Source organism: Sus scrofa, chromosome 4 (genome assembly GCF_054392235.1).
Source record: "Sus scrofa isolate SSC_HxYL_T2T_F1_AM1 chromosome 4, Sscrofa_HxYL_maternal_Yorkshire_Landrace_v2.0, whole genome shotgun sequence".
In the NCBI taxonomy this organism is placed as follows: domain Eukaryota; kingdom Metazoa; phylum Chordata; class Mammalia; order Artiodactyla; family Suidae; genus Sus; species Sus scrofa.
The window spans coordinates 78411417-78429180 of NC_139386.1; the positions used below are offsets into that span (position 1 = coordinate 78411417).

Consider the following 17764-nt stretch of genomic DNA (forward strand, 5'->3'; position numbering starts at 1 on the left):
TCGTGGGTCAATGGTTAACAAATCCAACTAGGAACCATGAGGTTGCAGATTTGATCCCTGGCCTTGCTCAATGGATTAAGGATCTGGCGTTGCCGTGAGCTGTGGTGTAGGTCGCACACAGGCTCCAATCCCGCATTGCTGTGGCTGTGGCGTAGGCCAGCAGCTGTAGCTCCGATTGGACCCCTAGCCTGGGAACCTCCATATGCCGTGATGTGGCCCCAGAAAAGACCAAAAAAAAAAAAAAAAAATTTACATTGAATCATAGGAAATTTATCTCCATAACTGACATTTGATTATTTTCCAAAAATATTGATATAATCTGAAATCATGGAGATTTCGGTGTGTCAGATCATTAATTTTTTCAATTAAAATTTAAAATGAAAAATAAAATGAGCCCACGTAAATATTCCATATGCGTACACATTCATTTCCCTACACTTTGTTCCCATGTCTGAATATTCCCGGTCCTTGATAAAATATGACCTTGATGAAATATGATCATAATATTGTTATGATCAACCTTCATTGTTAATATTCTTCATTGCAGTCTTTCTGAATATTCCCGGTCCTTGATAAAATATGACCTTGATGAAATATGATCATAATATTGTTATGATCAACCTTCATTGTTAATATTCTTCATTGCAGTCTTTCTCTTTTTTTTTTTTTCTTGCTTTTTAGGACCGCACCCGTGGCATATGGAGATTCCCAGGCTAGGGGTTGATTTGGAGCTCCAGCTGCCGGCCTACACCACAGCCACAGCAACACCAGATCTGAGCCACATCTGTGACCTATACCACAGCTCACGGCAATGCTGGATCCTTAACCCACAGAGCGAGCCCAGGAATGGAACCCACAGCCTCATGGTTCCTAGTCGATTCATTTCTGCTGTGCCGCTACAGGAACTCCCATTGTAGTCTTTCTTGAATCCTTTTTATTTGACTTCTTGATATTTTGTTATTTTGAATATAGGAATGGTTATGTTTAGAATATTTAGAAATTGTTTAGAATATTTGGAAATTGTAGAAAATATAAAGAAAATCGTAAAGACTTAGCCTATAACCCAGTTACTATTAGCATGTCAAATACTCTAAAAATCTGTCCACGTTTTCTGTATTGCCACATATTTACTTCCTGTCCTGAAGTACTCAGGTAAATTAGTGAGGCCTGATTTCCTGTAACAAAACCATTCATACTTTAATTCATTCATTCCTTGAATTGCATTATATTTTGTTATTATTTTTTTAACTGTTCTAACAAACATTAAGCACGTACTAGGTGTCAAGAACCATAATAAATGCTGGTGAGTAAAATTAGATGTGGACTGGCCCCCGTGGTGGTTAGACTCGAACAAGAGAAGATCTAACTACGTAAATTATTGTATAACTCAAATTTTTATATGTGCTACAAAGGCAAGTGTATAGAACTACACAAGTGAATATCTTGACTGAAGTTTGAGGTATCTCTAAGACTTGCAAATAAAGTCATAAATGGCAATTGACAGAATACCTTAAATCAACTATAATGGAAAAAATAAAAATTATAAAAACAAATAAATAATAATTGTTTCCATGCATTCAAAGTTCAAAGGAAATGAATTTGCCACTCATCCACCCACAAATGGTAACGGAAATCCTGCACCTTACGAGACTCCCTAAGTACAGTCTTGTAAGAGAAGACGGTCTACAGCAAAAACCATCAGGAGCACTACCAAGTAATGCCCTGGTGGAAGAGGATGGGCCTAGAAATGAACAGTGAGGACGGTGAGGTAGACCTAAAACCCAGAGTCTGTGATGTCCCAGAACCTCTGGAAGAGAGGATGCTCACAGTGAGAAATCAGGTCAGATGAAGACTAGATGGTCCCTTGGATTTGGCAGTGTGGACCTCAGCGACCTTACTGAGAGCCAAATGATAGAGGGCACACTGCAGTGAGTTACCACAGCTGCCTGCAGCTAGCATAGCCACTAGGAGGAGAAAGATATGGCTCTTTGTAGCCTCAGGGCAAAAAGAAAGTTCTGGTTGTTTGTTGTGTGTCTCAAGTGACTTACCTGAGACCCAAGTCATTTCACAGGATCACCTCAAATCCATCCTGGGGAAGCTCCCTTCAAGTGTTAATCCGCATTAGCCTGTCAGCTTGGTTCAGAGCGTCCTGTCCCTGTGGGGTCGTTCAGTCGGCTTCAGTAGACAGTTTCAAAAGATAATCTTCTCAATAACATTCTCACTAAAGACAAAGACAAAGAATTCACTTAGGTTTTTTTCCTGTCTCTGTTTGGTTCTTGGGGCACGTCTTTAAACTGTGGCCATATGGCATCACGAATTAGCATTCAGATCATTTCTTTCCATTCATTCAAAAAAAGTTACTACTGTGTCATAATTAATATCTGAATATCATTTTAAGGTTTTAAACATGTTTAAATATATATCATCTCAGTAATCACAAAATCTCACTGCAGCTGGTCTGTCGTAGAGAAAATGTAGGCCCAGAGAAGTTGCATGGTTTGCCCTAAGATTGCACAGCCAAAACTAGTAGAGGAAGACATGAGTGTGCATCTTCTGATGTCACATCCCCTGGCCTCTCAGGATATCATGCTTCCTCTCCAATGGTGGTGGTTATTTTACACAAATTACCCTGCCTAGAAATTTATCTGAATAAGATACTTACTACATCGTTCACTAAGAGTGAAAAGCAACAACAATCCCAACAGTAGAAGGTGAGGGTGCAGAACCTCGCGTGAAAAGGTGACTCCATCAGAAGACACTGCACGTGGACCTTTATGCTGGCAGGGGAGGCATGTGGAAAGAGGATTCCAAGTCTCATTCTTTTTCTTTTCCTTTTGTATTGGAGTACAGTTGATTTACAATGTTGTATTAGTTTCAGGTGTACAGCGAAGTGATTACACATACCCATAATTTTTCAGATTCTTTTTCCTTACAGGTTATTACAGAATATTGAGTAGAGTCCCCTGAGCTATGCAGTAGGTCCTTGTTAGTCATCTGTTTTATATAGAGTAGTGTGTATATGTTAATCCCAAACTCCTAACTTATCCCCTCAAATTCACAGACTTCAAAAACAAATTTTTGGTTACCAAAGGGGACTATGGTTTGTTCTCAAAGTCTATGAATCTTTTTTGTTTTGTAAATAAGTACATTTGTATCAGTTTTTAGATTCCACATATAAGTGATATTATCCAAATCTCTAATTCTATGGAGGTGGATGAAGTGACGTGACATATAATTAGTATCAGAGTTAATATTCAAATATAAATGTCTTAAATACATTTGTGTGTGTTTTATATTTGCATCAGAATAGCGATTCAGATTATTCAAATAGTCATATTTAAGGACATAGGGAGAAAATGGAACCTGTCTCTGAGTATTAGAGCTGTTCTAGAAATGTTTAGAACATCTTAGAATCCAGTTTCCAGAGGTCCACTCTCCAGTATGGTAGCCACTAGCCACATGTGGTTATTTAAATTTAAAGCAATTAAAATTCTATAAAAATTTAAAATTTTGTTTCTTATTCCTGCTAGCCGTGTTTCATATGCTCATTAGTGACGTGTCTCTAATGGCTACCATACTGGGTAGTGCAGATTTTAGGACCTTACCCTCACTGCAGAAAGTTCTGTTGGACAGCACTACCTAGGGTCTAGACTGTGCCATTCTCCAAGCTATGAGCATTGCTAGGCCTTCTGAGCAGCGTCTTATAGACCTAAGTGCAATACCAGAAGCCATTCAACTTTATTCATTGGGCATGTTACCCATCACCATTTAAAAATCATAATTAGGGGAGTTCCCATTGTGGTGCAGTGGAAACGAATCCAACTAGGAACCGCGAGGTTGCAGGTTTAGTCCCTGGCCTCGTTCAGTGGGTTAAGGATCTGGTGTTTCCATAAGCTGTGGTGTAGGTCACAGATGTGGCTCAGATCTGGCATTGCTATGGCTCTGGTGTAGGCCAGCAGCTACAGCTCCAACCAGACCCCTAGCCTGGGAACCTCTATATGCTGCAGGTGCGGCTCTGAAAAGACAAAAGACAAAAAAAAAAAATCATAATTAGGAGGAAAAGGATGAACTCGGAAAGAAACAGGTTAGATTGTTCGTACAATGGTTACTGCACGGGGAACCTGCTGCTGTCACAGTCATAATGCTGCTCGTTATTCAGCTTCCTGAATGAGAAAAAGGAAAAGTTCAGAGAGTTAAAGGATGATATCTAACAGTACAGCGGTGTTATAAAGAATGACAATAAAATTATTTAAAGCTATGTACATTAGGCTTGAAAAGGATGAATGTGAAAATTATATAAAGTATGAGGTTTTACTTTAAAAACGGCAACAAAACCAAGTATCCCTTAGGACTGTCCATGTTTGTGTGATTAAAAGTCTCAAAGGAGAGCTGCATGATTTGTCCACAAATTTTCTTAGTTCTTCTACAATTCAGATTTTGTTTTATTGCAGATCAATGGTGGAGAGAAGCGACCTGCCTCTGATATGGGGAAAAAACCAAAAACCCCCAAAAAGAAGAAGAAGAAGGACCCTAATGAGCCCCAGAAGCCTGTGTCTGCCTACGCATTATTCTTTCGTGATACTCAGGCTGCCATCAAGGGCCAAAATCCAAATGCTACCTTTGGTGAAGTCTCTAAAATTGTGGCTTCGATGTGGGATGGTTTAGGAGAAGAGCAAAAACAGGTAAGAAAAGATGCAAAATGGAGTGAGTGGATTTGAGAAAATATATGCAATCTAGAGAAGTGGCTTCTGAGGACACTGGATGAGTTCTTCAGACCCTAGACCTGAGGATAAGAATAGGCCTCATAAGAACCAGGGGACTTTGACATAGTTTTGTACTCCTTTATTTCTGTGTTATAAATAGCACGGTAGTCCCTTTGTTGCAGAGTTTATCTAGTGTAGTTACTTTTGGAGGAACTTTTCCACATCCCAGCCAGAATTACATCATTGCTTACTATTGCCAGTGTGACCCTGAAGATTGAAAAAATACCAGAAGAATTTTGAAAACTGTCCACCTCTCTCTTCAGCACTTCTTTGATGACCTCTTTTAAAAACCTTCTTTACTCTTTCCTGAATGAACCTCAAATTTAAAAAAGAGTTTCTGCCCTTAGCCATTCTCTGAAGACCACGAGACATGTTATTCAGTCCCACTTGTGCCATGTTTCTAGGTTGGATTAAATGGGGCCAGATGCTCGGTATTTTCTTCTCTTGTGGATTGTTGTGGTGTGACTGAGGACCATGCTGGGGTGGGGAGCACTTGAGATGCTTTGCATCTCTGCCGTGGCGTAGGTAGCCCAGGAGATCTTAAGGAGGATGGGAATCATGGAGAAAAGAGGTCAGTACGTAGATGTAGCCCACCTCAGCGGAGAAGCAGTATTGATCCCGGATTTCTAAACCAGGGACACGGTTGTCATTGTCACCATCTAGATTTTCTTTCTCACAAAGAGAAATTAGACAAGTATTATCATTAAAGTTTAGTCACTGAATCGATTATGCAGATGCAGCTTTAGCTGATGCAAAATCCTGGATTGCATCAATGATGGGCTAGTCTCCTACTGGGTGCTTGATAAGAGACCTTTACCCTCTCTTCATCAGGTCCAGGGAAGTGTGTAAGAAGCAGAACACTTCAAATATGTGTACATCTATAAGTATCTATACATGGTGAATATGTCAACATCCATAATGTATATCATGTTTCATACTTTCAAGAACACTTCTACATGACTTATTTGTTCTGCTTAATACTTGTAGGTACTTTTATCTAAACTTTGCAGATTATGAAACGGGGTCAAATAGTTAATTTAAATTAATTCATTTTTTCATTCACCAAATATTTGTTGAGTATTTACTACATGCCCCAGGCACTGTTCTAGACCCCCAGGGATGAGGCAGAGAGTGAGACAGAGTCCTGGCTTTGTTGAATGATTTGTCTAAGATTAAACACTATGACTAGAAACTTATCCCTTCACTTACAGTTCCTAACAAATTCATGAAATCAGTAACAGTAAAAATGATAAAACCAGTTGCTAAGAAAACATAGAACCTCCCCCTCCAGGTCTCTCCAGCCCTCTTTTTTTTTTTTTTGGTTTTGCTTTTTAGGGGCTGCACCCAAGGCATATGGGAGTTCCCAGGCTAGGGGTCTAATTGGAGCTACAGCTGCCGGCCTACACCACAGCTCACAGCAACACCAGATCTTTAACCCCACTGAGCAAGGCCGGGGATCAAACCCGCCACCTCATGGTTCCTAATTGGACTTGTTTCCACTGTGCCTCAAGGGGAACTCCCAACCCCCCTTTTCTACAAGCCAAAGCTGTCCTTTTCATGATTGCCTGCCCAGGGAAGGGCTTCATAGGAAAGCACAGGCCTAGCCCATGGAGCTCTATGCTGCAGGAGTCGTCCTCAAGGGCAGGAAACACACCGCAGAACATGCTCTGTGCACTTGATTAACATACAATCTCACTATGAAGAAGATGGTTGATGTTGTATTTTATGATTCTGTTGAAAACCTAATATAGTAGTTTGTGGATTTTAGAGCTGGTTTCTGTCCCAGCTGGGGTCAGTGGCTCCCCGTTGGTGTTGGCATTCACGGAGGGTTGTACAGCGGCTCCTCCCTCCACTCACTAGAGCTGTGCAGATGGGGAAGCTCAGTGCACGTCCACCAGGAGTCTCAGCCCCATCCCTGTGTCCACTCCACCATGGTCCATGCACCAGGACGTCCTTGTCTCTCTGCTTCGACAACTCCTGTGTGTGTTCTTGGACAAGGGCCAGGCTTCAATACTGTAAACTCTGGCTTTGTGAGATGAAATTTCACAGAGGAGACATCCAGAAAGTGATCACTCTCCCTTGTGATTGTGACAGCAACTCTTGTGCATCAGAGGACACACGTGATTTCCTCCACCCTACCCCAGACCCGGCAGTGAGCTGGGAGGCTGCTTCAAGGCTCGTGTCTGCCCCTTAGCTTCTATAGCTTCCACTCTGCCAGAAGTTTTATTTCGAGAAACTTGAGTTGCCTGTGCTGTCACCCATCTGAGTCCTCTTTTCTATCTTCTTGACCTAGGTACCTTTCCCTAATTATCTCCCACATCTACTACAGGAATTCATGTGGTTTTAAGACCAGTGGGTTTAAAGAGGGGAGGTCTCCAGAGCTCTTCCTTAGCCAGGTTTGGTCCTTTACATTATCAATATTCAAAGTCAGTGCCTATACCCACGTCTCCAATGGAGAAGAACAGTGTTCTTACGATGGGTATGAAAATTAGGTAGTTCCTCAAGGCAGCAAATCCAAAGCTGTAGGGGTTTCCCACTAATTCTATTGTAATGTGGTCTTTTATTTTTATTATAGCAAGAGGGGAATGCTGAGAAAATATTCCACATTTTTTGGTCTGACCATATAAGGTATTTTTAGACCCAAAGAATATGAGATTCACTGTTCTTGAGTATCACGTTAAAAGGGAAAATTACTCCCATTCTCACATTCTGCCTTTCAGAATTGAGGGTGAGCCTTTTAATGGAGATGAGATCACAGTTATGATGTAGTATTTAAGGCTTTTTAATTGTGTACATGTGATGACAAAACAGTTTCCTCTCTTTTATTCCCAATTCAGTGAGTAACTTAATTTGTCTTTGGGTCCTTTCTTAATGGAAATAGTTGGGGTTTTCTGAAAGAATGTGGTTTATAACTAAAGGATGAAATTATATAATAGTTGACCCTATTTAACTGTCGTCTATTATAAAGAAATTTCATAATCAAAATCCAGTTAAAATCATGTTAAGATTGTTTAGAGAAATGTCTTAGTAGAAATAACTATCTTTTTCTCTTATAGGAAAGTTAATATTTTAACATTTGAGCACCATTACCAAAATCATGTATTGGGAGCACTCTCAGTCACTCAAAAATGGTTTGTCCACATGCCTTCCACTCCTTTGACTTGACAGGGGAAGTCAAGCTTAGCTTATCCTTTCCTCTAAAAAAATAATCTTGCTAAATAAAAATAGTGAGACGGCAGAGTATGCCAAAAAAGAATGATTTATGACACACGTGGGGTGCAAGTCCATCCCAGGGACGAGGAGAGGGAGGGTCAAATGGATGAAATCAGGTGCCGCGATTACCAAAAAGAGCTCACTGCACTGGCAGGGGTAGCCCCTCTCCACCAGTGTGCGAGAATCGCCAGCAAAGTGAACATGCCTGCCGAGGACGCACATTTGGGCATCAAGAGAATTTCAGCAAAATATCCAGAAGTGTTGTTATGGTGTATTACCACCTGCTCTTTCCCTTTATGTTGACTCATTGTGCCAACATAATATAGTATCTCTGTTTCAAACTTAAATTAATTGTATTTTACTCTCATTTAATATTCAAATTGAGGACCACAGATACTGCTATGTATTTTTAAAGGAATGTTGCTGGAACCGATTAGAGGCAGACCGTTAAACTTCAGAATTTAGGACAAACGTGCATGTTACAGAGCAGCCCCATGTGATGTGGCTGGCATTGTGTAGGCAGCTGGTTCAAGAGGAAGGCGAGGATTTCATGCGCCACGATTGTTCAAAGATCCCGTTGTCATAATAGCCCACAATTATGAACAGCTACAAATATAAACACAAACTGCAGAAAATGGACAAAATTATTGATGACTTATTAGGGGCTCAGAAAATTACAATATTTAAGGAAAAACAGCTATTAGTGAGATTACAATTGAATGTTTTCTTGCCAGCCAGAGGGAACAGAACTAATAGCACTGCTCTATGTTTGTGTCACATGTTTCCTCATTGTGAGTTTAGGCGGGGCGAGGAAGCCAATGCAGAAGGGCAGAGCTTTGTTTTCAGAAGCCATGGTGAGTGAGAAACTGTATGTACTTTGGTTTCTGTGAACAATCTCTCAAAGAAGAAAAATCAAAAGGAAGCTGAAAGAAGTGATAACAATCCTCCAGGAGCACAAAACCTCCCTTATGAATCATTCCTACCAAAGCCACTGAACAGATTTCACATATCAGAAATCTCTCCATTTTAATACTTTGGAAGATGGTGCTGAATCTGGAATGGGAGCAAGACTGTGTTTGGGATTCCAGTGGAGGTTTTAAATGCTAATGAATCGTAAGACAATGGAGGGCCCATTGCAGAAGCATAAAAAGTTGTTTTTAAAAGGCACCAGATGGAGAAAGGGAAATAAAACATAAGTGTGGCTGTGATGTTGGTCTTTGCTACTTACCTTTCACTAACTGAGAAACCTACAGAGAAAGAAAAATAATAACATAAGCAGATTACGCCTTTTGTTTAAGACTCTGGAGTTTCAGGGACCCTCAGCATCTTTGTTTATGAGGGGCCAGCTAAACTTCCCGTCCCTTCCCATTATTTCTGAATTTTCTGATTCTGGTCGTTGAAGTCTGGGATCTGAGTCCACAGTGACAACAGAGAGCAAATCAAACCCCACTAAATTAAAGAGTCCATCCAGCTTTGAAGCAGAAGGGATTGGTCCAGAGAGCTATAAAGTGTTCTTGGGTCCTTTTTAGCTGTGGAAAGTCAGCTCTTAAGTGGGAAAAGAAAGTCACCTTAAATCAGAACCAGATGTAAATTACTAAATGAACCTTAAGTTCCTAATTGGAGACACAGTTGGGCTGTAATACATTTAGCAAATTACAAACAAAATGTTCTTGTTTACATTACATTAAATGGCTTTAAAGCTTCAGCCAAAGAGCTAAATAAACATGCTGTTAGACTAAAAATGGAGTGGAAGGCATGTTCAGAGTGTGGTGTGTTCAGGAGAAACCACAGCCCACAGTGCCCAGAGAGCTGCACTCCTGTAAATGCTAGCCCTGTCGTGAGAGGAGAGTGGGTTTACCTCAAGATCCAGAGCCTAATGAGCAGATATCACTTGCAGGGAAACTGTTTGAATATTGTAACATATGCCTTCTTTCAGGATGCATAATTCATATCCAAGGATATTAGCCATAGCAGTTCAGCTCAATAGCAACACCTCATTATTTTATCCCTCAGTATTTATTCCTATGTTTGACGCCTCATGAAATTACTGTTAATGTGTTTATATAAGGGCAGATCTGACACAAGTGGGAAGAATGTAATTTCCTACTCATTCTTTCCTGCTGCTGTGTCCTCTTCCCCTGGTAGAAGTGGCAAGTGTAAATAGTTAATTTGCTTCAATTATGAGCCTGTCCTGCTAAATTAGAAGCAGCAGGGATATGAAGAGCCAGAATTATACTTATGAGGCAGCTGACAAATCCTCTGAGCCCACGGAATCAAATCATTTACTCCTCACGGGTGCTCCAACACCCACTGCAGGGATGCTGCCAGGCTTCTCCCCACCCACCCAGCCCATGTCTTCTGATAAAATTGGGGGTTTATGTCAACAATACTTAAGGTTAACTAAAATCCTCTTGCTCTGTAACATTCACACATGTGTTTATCTTGACCAGTTCCTTATAAATATTATGTTATTTTCCCCAGTTTTTTTTTAACTGGAAGTAAAGGATATTTAAAACAGTTGTTCATTTAAAAACTATAGAATGAAGAAGAGTTTATATTCATAAAAACTTGAAACAGCATTTAGAAATATTACACGCAGTGGTAAGCATATTTTACCTCTAATCACAGTTAAATTTGTACACATGTATTACCGGTACTTAGATGGGACTATTGCATGCCCTCGTAGGTGTGAACATATGTAGTACACACAGAAATAAGCCATGCTCACACACTGGCGGAGCAGATATCTCACTTGAAAGGTTCAAGGACATCAGCAGGGAGAGAATCTGAACATAATACTCACTCAAGTCTGTTGTGCTCTATGTTTTATTGGTAAGCCCATTTGGAGTGGGTGGGTTGTCTCTCTCTGTATCAAATCCTCGATTCCCATGGATGCCCACCTTAATTTAGAAGATACAATTCGGTATTTTATCCGTTCACACTCACACATGTTGGCTCATGGAAGGAAAAACCTGAGACTAGGGATTATACTCTTGATCATAAGTATTCCCTGAGCACCTACAATGGACCAAGCTCTGCCCCGACTGCTGAGGCTTCTGCTATCAACAAAAGAGGGCAGGTCTCTGAAGTTGGGGGTCTGAGAGGTTTCAAGGGGAGATCTCATGCACCAGGAGGAGCCACTGTGAAAACAAAGACAGATCTTAGATACCACAGCAATTTGATTGTACATATATATATACACACATTATGTATATATGTGTGTGTACACACACATTTACATATATGTATGTATAGTGCCTGACACAAAAAATGCACACAACAGAGGCATTGTTTTGATTCTGTAACTTCAGTGTCTCACATCATTCAGGCAATGTAATAGGTACTCAAAATATTGTTAAGTATAATTGAAAACACCATACTCACCCCAGTCATCTTCATTTAATTAGTTGACAGATAATATTTTGCAGCCATTTTTTCAGACAAGGAGCTGGCTTCTGATCTCTGCCATTCCAGAAGCAGGATGTACCATCATTGTGTAGACTATTTAGATGCATCCGATGGATCCCCAAAAGAATCGATAGCAAGATTTTTGTCACATTGTGTCATATATTTTTAATGCTCTGAATACTACTTTATAAAGTTCTTCGAGTTCTGGAATGCTTAAGAAATTCTGAGCAAGTTACACAAATGGAAACTGAACTGCATTTAAGGACAAAGGTCTGTGTAAAACATGGGTGTGCTTGCTCTAACTGTCCTAAATAGTAACAGCATTGAAAGACATTGCAAACGTTAATTTCTCAAGTATATGACAGGGAAATGTGATTAAAGTATTTCTTACATATAACTAATGTCTAAGCATTTTCTATAAATATGAACTTATGGGGGGAGGAGGCTGCATTTGTAGTTAACCAAAAAGAAAAATGCGTTGTAATTTTATTTTTTTGGTATTTGAATAAAATCCAGAATTGGAAGAATTATGTTTTCCTTATTATTATTATTATTACTGTAAAGAGTTGAAATAAACTATGACTAGAGAGTAACTAAGGACCAGAGTCGAAAAGAAGGAAGATGGAATTAAATGGTATATATAAGATGTAACTTTTTGTATACGTTAGATGGTTTATTGAGTGAGGGAGCAGAAAGTAAAAGAAGCAAAGTGACTGGTTGTATTAGAATTTTTTTTTCTTTTTGAATGGATCATATTCAGTGATACTGAACTGCTGATTTTAATTAGAGACTATTAGCCTATAAAAACATATATACCTGCTGGTATGTAGAGCATTTTTTAAAATGATTCACTGAATCACCTAGATTACATGAATAGCATTTGGATTCTCTAGAATTGCTATCTGATGTATGTTTTAGTTTAGTCAATACATATGTTTTAGTTTAACCACCAAGATGCAATTCTTAGATAGGATATGGTAGCTTTCCTAGAATAACCACAGCAAATACCTAAGTTAGGACAGGATGAACTCAAAAGTGTTTGGATGAGCTAGGGAAAATGATAAATGATGTATTATGATTTTTAAATCCTCATCTGGCCAACTTTGCACTTTATTTCAAACAGCTGTAGACCACTTGGAAGCCATCTTGTAGTTCAACTAAGGACTAAGATTTATTCTGTGAATCACATATCTTTAAAATATTTGTCTTTCCCTGAGAGAGAGAGACCATTTCTTTCCCAGACCTAACTTTGACATAAATCAGACCCATCTTCCTAGGTTAGAACATTTGGTCATTGCATTAGGCTCTTCATTGCCCAGTATATTCAGCATCATCTTTGGTTTCTGCAAGCAGAAGACTATCCATGAACAGAGCTTCGAAACATTTTGAGGAAATTTTTACTGATGATTTTTAAATATCTGTTCTAAAGTAGGAATTTAGGTACGTGGAATTTTTATGTTTTTATCACTCTCATACATTTGAGGTCTTTCTTCAGACATTTCCATCAACAATAGAATTCACAAGGATCCTTGTGCAATTTTAGAAGGTAGCATCATAAAGAGGTACAGGGTGAATAATATTTGAGCCATTAGGTAGTTCTCAAAGGTGGAGATTCTAAATTACTGTCAAGGAAAACTGCCTCAGATTTTAATTCTGATCTGGGATACCACCCTTTAAACACAATTGCAGAAATACACCTCCTGAAATTACCACCCTTTGATTCTCCCTCTGAACATCTGCAGCTATTCAGGAAAGAGCAGACCCATCAATCCATGTAATGTGACATGATGAGTTTACTCTTTTCTAAAGTGGTATTTAGGTGCCTGTATGATGATTCCCCCATAGCCAATCATCAATAGCTGACAGGGAGCCATTTGTAGGAAACAGGGCACTCGGAATGCTAGTCAGGCATCCTGTAAAGACATCGATCTCCCAGAGAAACCAGGGGGCACATATTCAGCCTGAAACACATTGCGTTACCACCTCTCTCCTACAGTTGTTAATCAACAAATTTCAGGAAAGTTAACACCTTGTGGGATGTTAACCGCTGGGAGACCCGCCATAGTTAACACTGTTGCTGTTTCAGTAGAAGCCAAATACAAGAAAGAGGGTGGATGTTACAATCAGGCCATCTGGCAACACCGTCTTATCTGTGCTACTTAGAAAATGATGCTTTGGGCAGTGCTATGGACCCAAGTGTCTGTATTTGCCTTTGGAAGCTAAATAAACCCTAGTTGGGACTTGGACTAGCATATTAATAAAAAAAAAAAAATAGAAATGCTTCGAGTATACAAATGCATACTGCCATCAAAGATATTTTTGGTAAATACTTGCTTCAAAGTCCTGAGTAGGGTTTCTATCTGTGTGGGAGAAAAACCCTTTCTTGACACAGTTTTAAGGTATTAAAAGTAAATGTAAACATTGTCAGTTTAAGGTCATTAATTATAAATTATGTCTTAGAGGAGAAATTGGAGGGAGAAGTGCAAACAGAAATCAGTCTTTGAAGAAATAAATCAATAAAAAGCAGGAGGGCTCTGTGTTTCTGTGGCTGAACCAAAGCGTATAATATACATGGATCATACTGTTCAAAGACACTTACTGTAATCTAGTATTTATTTGTTTTCATGTATAAAAAAGGATTTGAATTTGACTTCTAGTAATTAGCTCAGTAAATTTAGAATTCTCCTGTAATTGAACCAAAGGATTAACTGACTTTTTACTTAAAATTTTTTTTTTAGGTTCTTTAGTTCCATATATTGTAAAGATGACATAGTGATTATAATTTTGTACTAAATTTAATAGCCTTATTTAATAGCCTTTTATTATACCAAATGGCAAATATAAAAGACAAGGCTGAAGGGCTCCCCAAGGGAGAACCAGGAGCACATTGATTTCATAGAGTCCTTCATAATTGTTGACAAGGTTACTCATTTGTTTACCATAACTAAAATGTTCTGCTTTCATTAAAATATTCGTGAGTAAGTAATATTTCTCACACCTTGAATTTCACAGTTGGAGACTGAGCTCAGCAAACCACCTTCCACATCAGAGACCATAAATTGACCTCTGCTGCCGACTTTGACAGAAATTTGGTCTTTAGATATAAGTTATATTTAACTACTCTAATTCTATAGTCACTTTTCATGCTAATCTGTGTCTGGTTTTGAGCTCAGCATTGCAAAGTATTAGCCAAGTCTCATTCCCTGCTGTAAAATTCAAGATGTGGGAAATTTAAAATAGTCATATTGATGAAGATACAGTCAATGGTGAAAAGTATTTTGTTCATTAGGGCTGATTTCAAAAGATTGATAAAAACAGACTCTAAAGCCTTCAGAGAATGAACTTAATGGTAGCAGACAACCGTGTGCATTCATTTTGCTAATCTTTCATCTTTGACTTTAATGACTTTTTTGTTTAACTTAACAATGTCATCTTTAACCTATAGCAAGTTATTTTTCAATACTTTCGCTCAATTTAGGATGATTTTATTTTATTTTCAAGTTGACTCCCTCTGAAAAATGAAAAGCTTCTGTAAACTCAACTTCTAATTCAGAACACTTTTACCTTTTCACACTGAGGTGTCCACAGAGCCGTGCCATCCAGTGTTTTTGTTGGAAAGGGCAGGACCAGAGCAACAACACAGCATAACACACATGCAATCCTTGGCCACTCAGGGTGCCAAGCCCACTCCCAAGTGTGACTTTCACTGCCATCGCTAATTCCTGAGTCTTTGAAACTAGAACTTCAAGGCACAAAATTTTAAAATAGTGATGAAACTGCAAACTCCATCACTGTTCCTTTGATTGACTTATTGAACGTAATGCGTCATCTTTGAATTGTCCTTGCTTTTATATTTAGCACAGAGCATATATATTTTGGGACTCAAATGCACTGAAGAATTGTCTGCCCATCATATAAATATGAATGGCTTCTCTACTCACATGTGGTTTCCCTGGGAACCTTCATCAATAGTATCTTTCTAAGCCAACAATTCCACTCTCAAAGTAACACAGATAAATCTTTTCATTTGCTTAATGCAAAATGGCTAATTTTACTATCGTTAATCTTTTTCTTATCTAGTCTATTGATATATTTCTTAAAAACTTGTTTCAGTAATAAAACAATCTTTGGGGAGGTATATATATTATATACTTGTGTGTGTATGTGTGTGTGAACACAAAATTACCATTCTGCATTGTACTTCCCTGGAACAAAAGCAGATGCACTTTCTAATTTAAGACCCTTTGTTACAGGTCTATAAAAAGAAAACAGAGGCTGCAAAGAAGGAGTATCTGAAGCAACTAGCAGCGTACAGAGCCAGCCTTGTATCCAAGGTAACGCACAATTGTGTGATATTGTGATGGATTGTGGCCATCTTGTTGCAGACTATGATGGTCATTTGAAAGCATAAAAGAGTACTTTAGCATTTCTGCACAATCTTATTTGCTGAAATAAGTAAATCCTGAACAAAGGTATATGTTATGGAAATATTTGTTCATACCTAAAGGACCAGAAAGACATCCTCTGGGCCTTTTGTGTAATACCACCTATCTGTGGATTATTTGTTTTCTGGGTTAGTCACAGTGCATTCCTAATCTTGAGCCAACTTTCTATTTCACCATATTCCACTCTTAAATTGCCTTCTACCCCCACCTCCTCAACCCCATCTCTTTGGCCCCTGCTGAGGAGACACCAACTGTCTTAAATTCTAGCCTCATTACAACAGCTTTAGGCTGTAAGCCTGCCAAAACAAACAAGCAGGGGGAAAAACAAAAAAACAAACAAACAAAAAAAAAAAACTTCATTTGAAAATGAAAATACCGCCTAAAATATTTTATGCTTTGGAATATCTCAAACACGTGTCCTTTCTGTTATAAATATTGAAGAGTTAACTCTGGTGTTGGTTATTAAAGCTACATTTCCTTTTATAGATTTCTCAGGGAGGCCATCTCAGAGCTGAAGCTGTGTCATCTTAAATCCAAATGTGGCTGTTACTTGGCTCAGTGTGGCATGGGCTCTGGACTTCATTCCATTCACCCACGAAAAATGCTTTCTCTTTTATCCACAAATACCCATTCCCCTTCCAACAGCTCTAATTATATATGAGTTTTTCTTAGGGAAAATATATATGACATGTATGATGCAGAGAAGTAAGGAGAGCGCAAAATACAAGTGTGTATAGAATTTCAGTGCACCCTTGGTCTCATGCCACTTTATGTTCTACTTCTAATGTATGATGTTGTGAGAAGACTTAGTATTTATTATTTAACCTTAAAATTTCTAGCTCATCTCTACTATCATACTGTGGATCTCACACTTTCTAATGTTTCTAACTCCTTTGAAACTATTTATATTTTCTGCTGATACCATCATACCTCTCTGTATACTTATAGAATTCAGAGCATGTATATAAAACTATAGCAAAAAATAAGGTGTGAGGTATTAGATATATCCCCAAATTGGGTTAGTCACTTGGTCTTATTCAGATTAATATGCCCAAAGTGTAAGGGGGCATATAAATTCTTCTTATTTCATCCAAGGTGAATTTCTTCTGCAGCATTTTTCTCTTTGACCAGGGTGTGCAGCAGCTTCATGTGGGATCTCAGTTCCCAGACCAGGGATCACACCTGGGCTGCAGCAATGAAAGCACCAAGTCCTAACCGCTAGACCACCAGGGAGCTCCCACTTCTTGAGCATTTTAAATAGAAGAGTTATTCAGAACATTTTACATGTAAGAAATCAAGACAGGAGTTCCCTTCGTGGTGTAGCAGAAATGAATCCAACTGGAATCCATGAGGATGTGGGTTTGATCCCTTGGCCTCATTCAGTGGGTCAGGGATCTGGTGTTGCCATGAGCTGTGGTATAGAATCCAGATGAGGCTTGGATTCCTCATTGCTGTGGCTGTGGCGTAGGCCTACAGCTTCAGCTCTGATTCGACTCCCAGCCTGGGAACCTCCACATGCCATGGGTGCAGCCCTAAAAAGCAAAAAAAGAAAAGAAAAAAATACATAAAGTCTCAATCTCCACACAAAGCACTCGGGTTGATGTTATACAGACTGCCAGAAGGCTATAACTCTGACTCAGCCTTACTTTCAAAACAAGTGTCCTCAGATTTGCTCCTAGCTGCAACTTTTCTTACCATTCATTCTTGGAGTTGCAGCCCTCAGTATACGGCAATTTGTGTAAATGCTGTGAATTGCCATTTCTACATTTAAAAAAACCAAGCACTTTCTTTACAGCTTACTCTGATGTTTTCTTCTCTTTGGCAGTAGAAATTTTGCTGGAGCTGTTGAATGTCTATTTATGTACAGCTATCTATTGTATGTATACAAATTGAAGAAAAGTTATTTAAATACCCTCCCCAAGTTAGAAAAATGGC

At 38.9% G+C, this 17764-nt stretch overlaps 1 protein-coding gene across 4 annotated transcripts in view; it reads left to right on the forward strand.

The window, feature by feature from the left end:
* Nucleotides 1–17764, forward strand: part of TOX (thymocyte selection associated high mobility group box) — a 301744-nt gene that overhangs the window by 263442 nt on the left and 20538 nt on the right. For all 4 annotated transcript variants that reach the window (XM_021089342.2, XM_021089343.2, XM_085022318.1 and 1 more), the window contains 2 exons: nt 4452–4682; nt 15638–15718. In XM_021089342.2, the coding sequence (XP_020945001.1) occupies nt 4452–4682; nt 15638–15718 (312 nt within the window). The remainder of the gene's footprint in view (nt 1–4451; nt 4683–15637; nt 15719–17764) is intronic.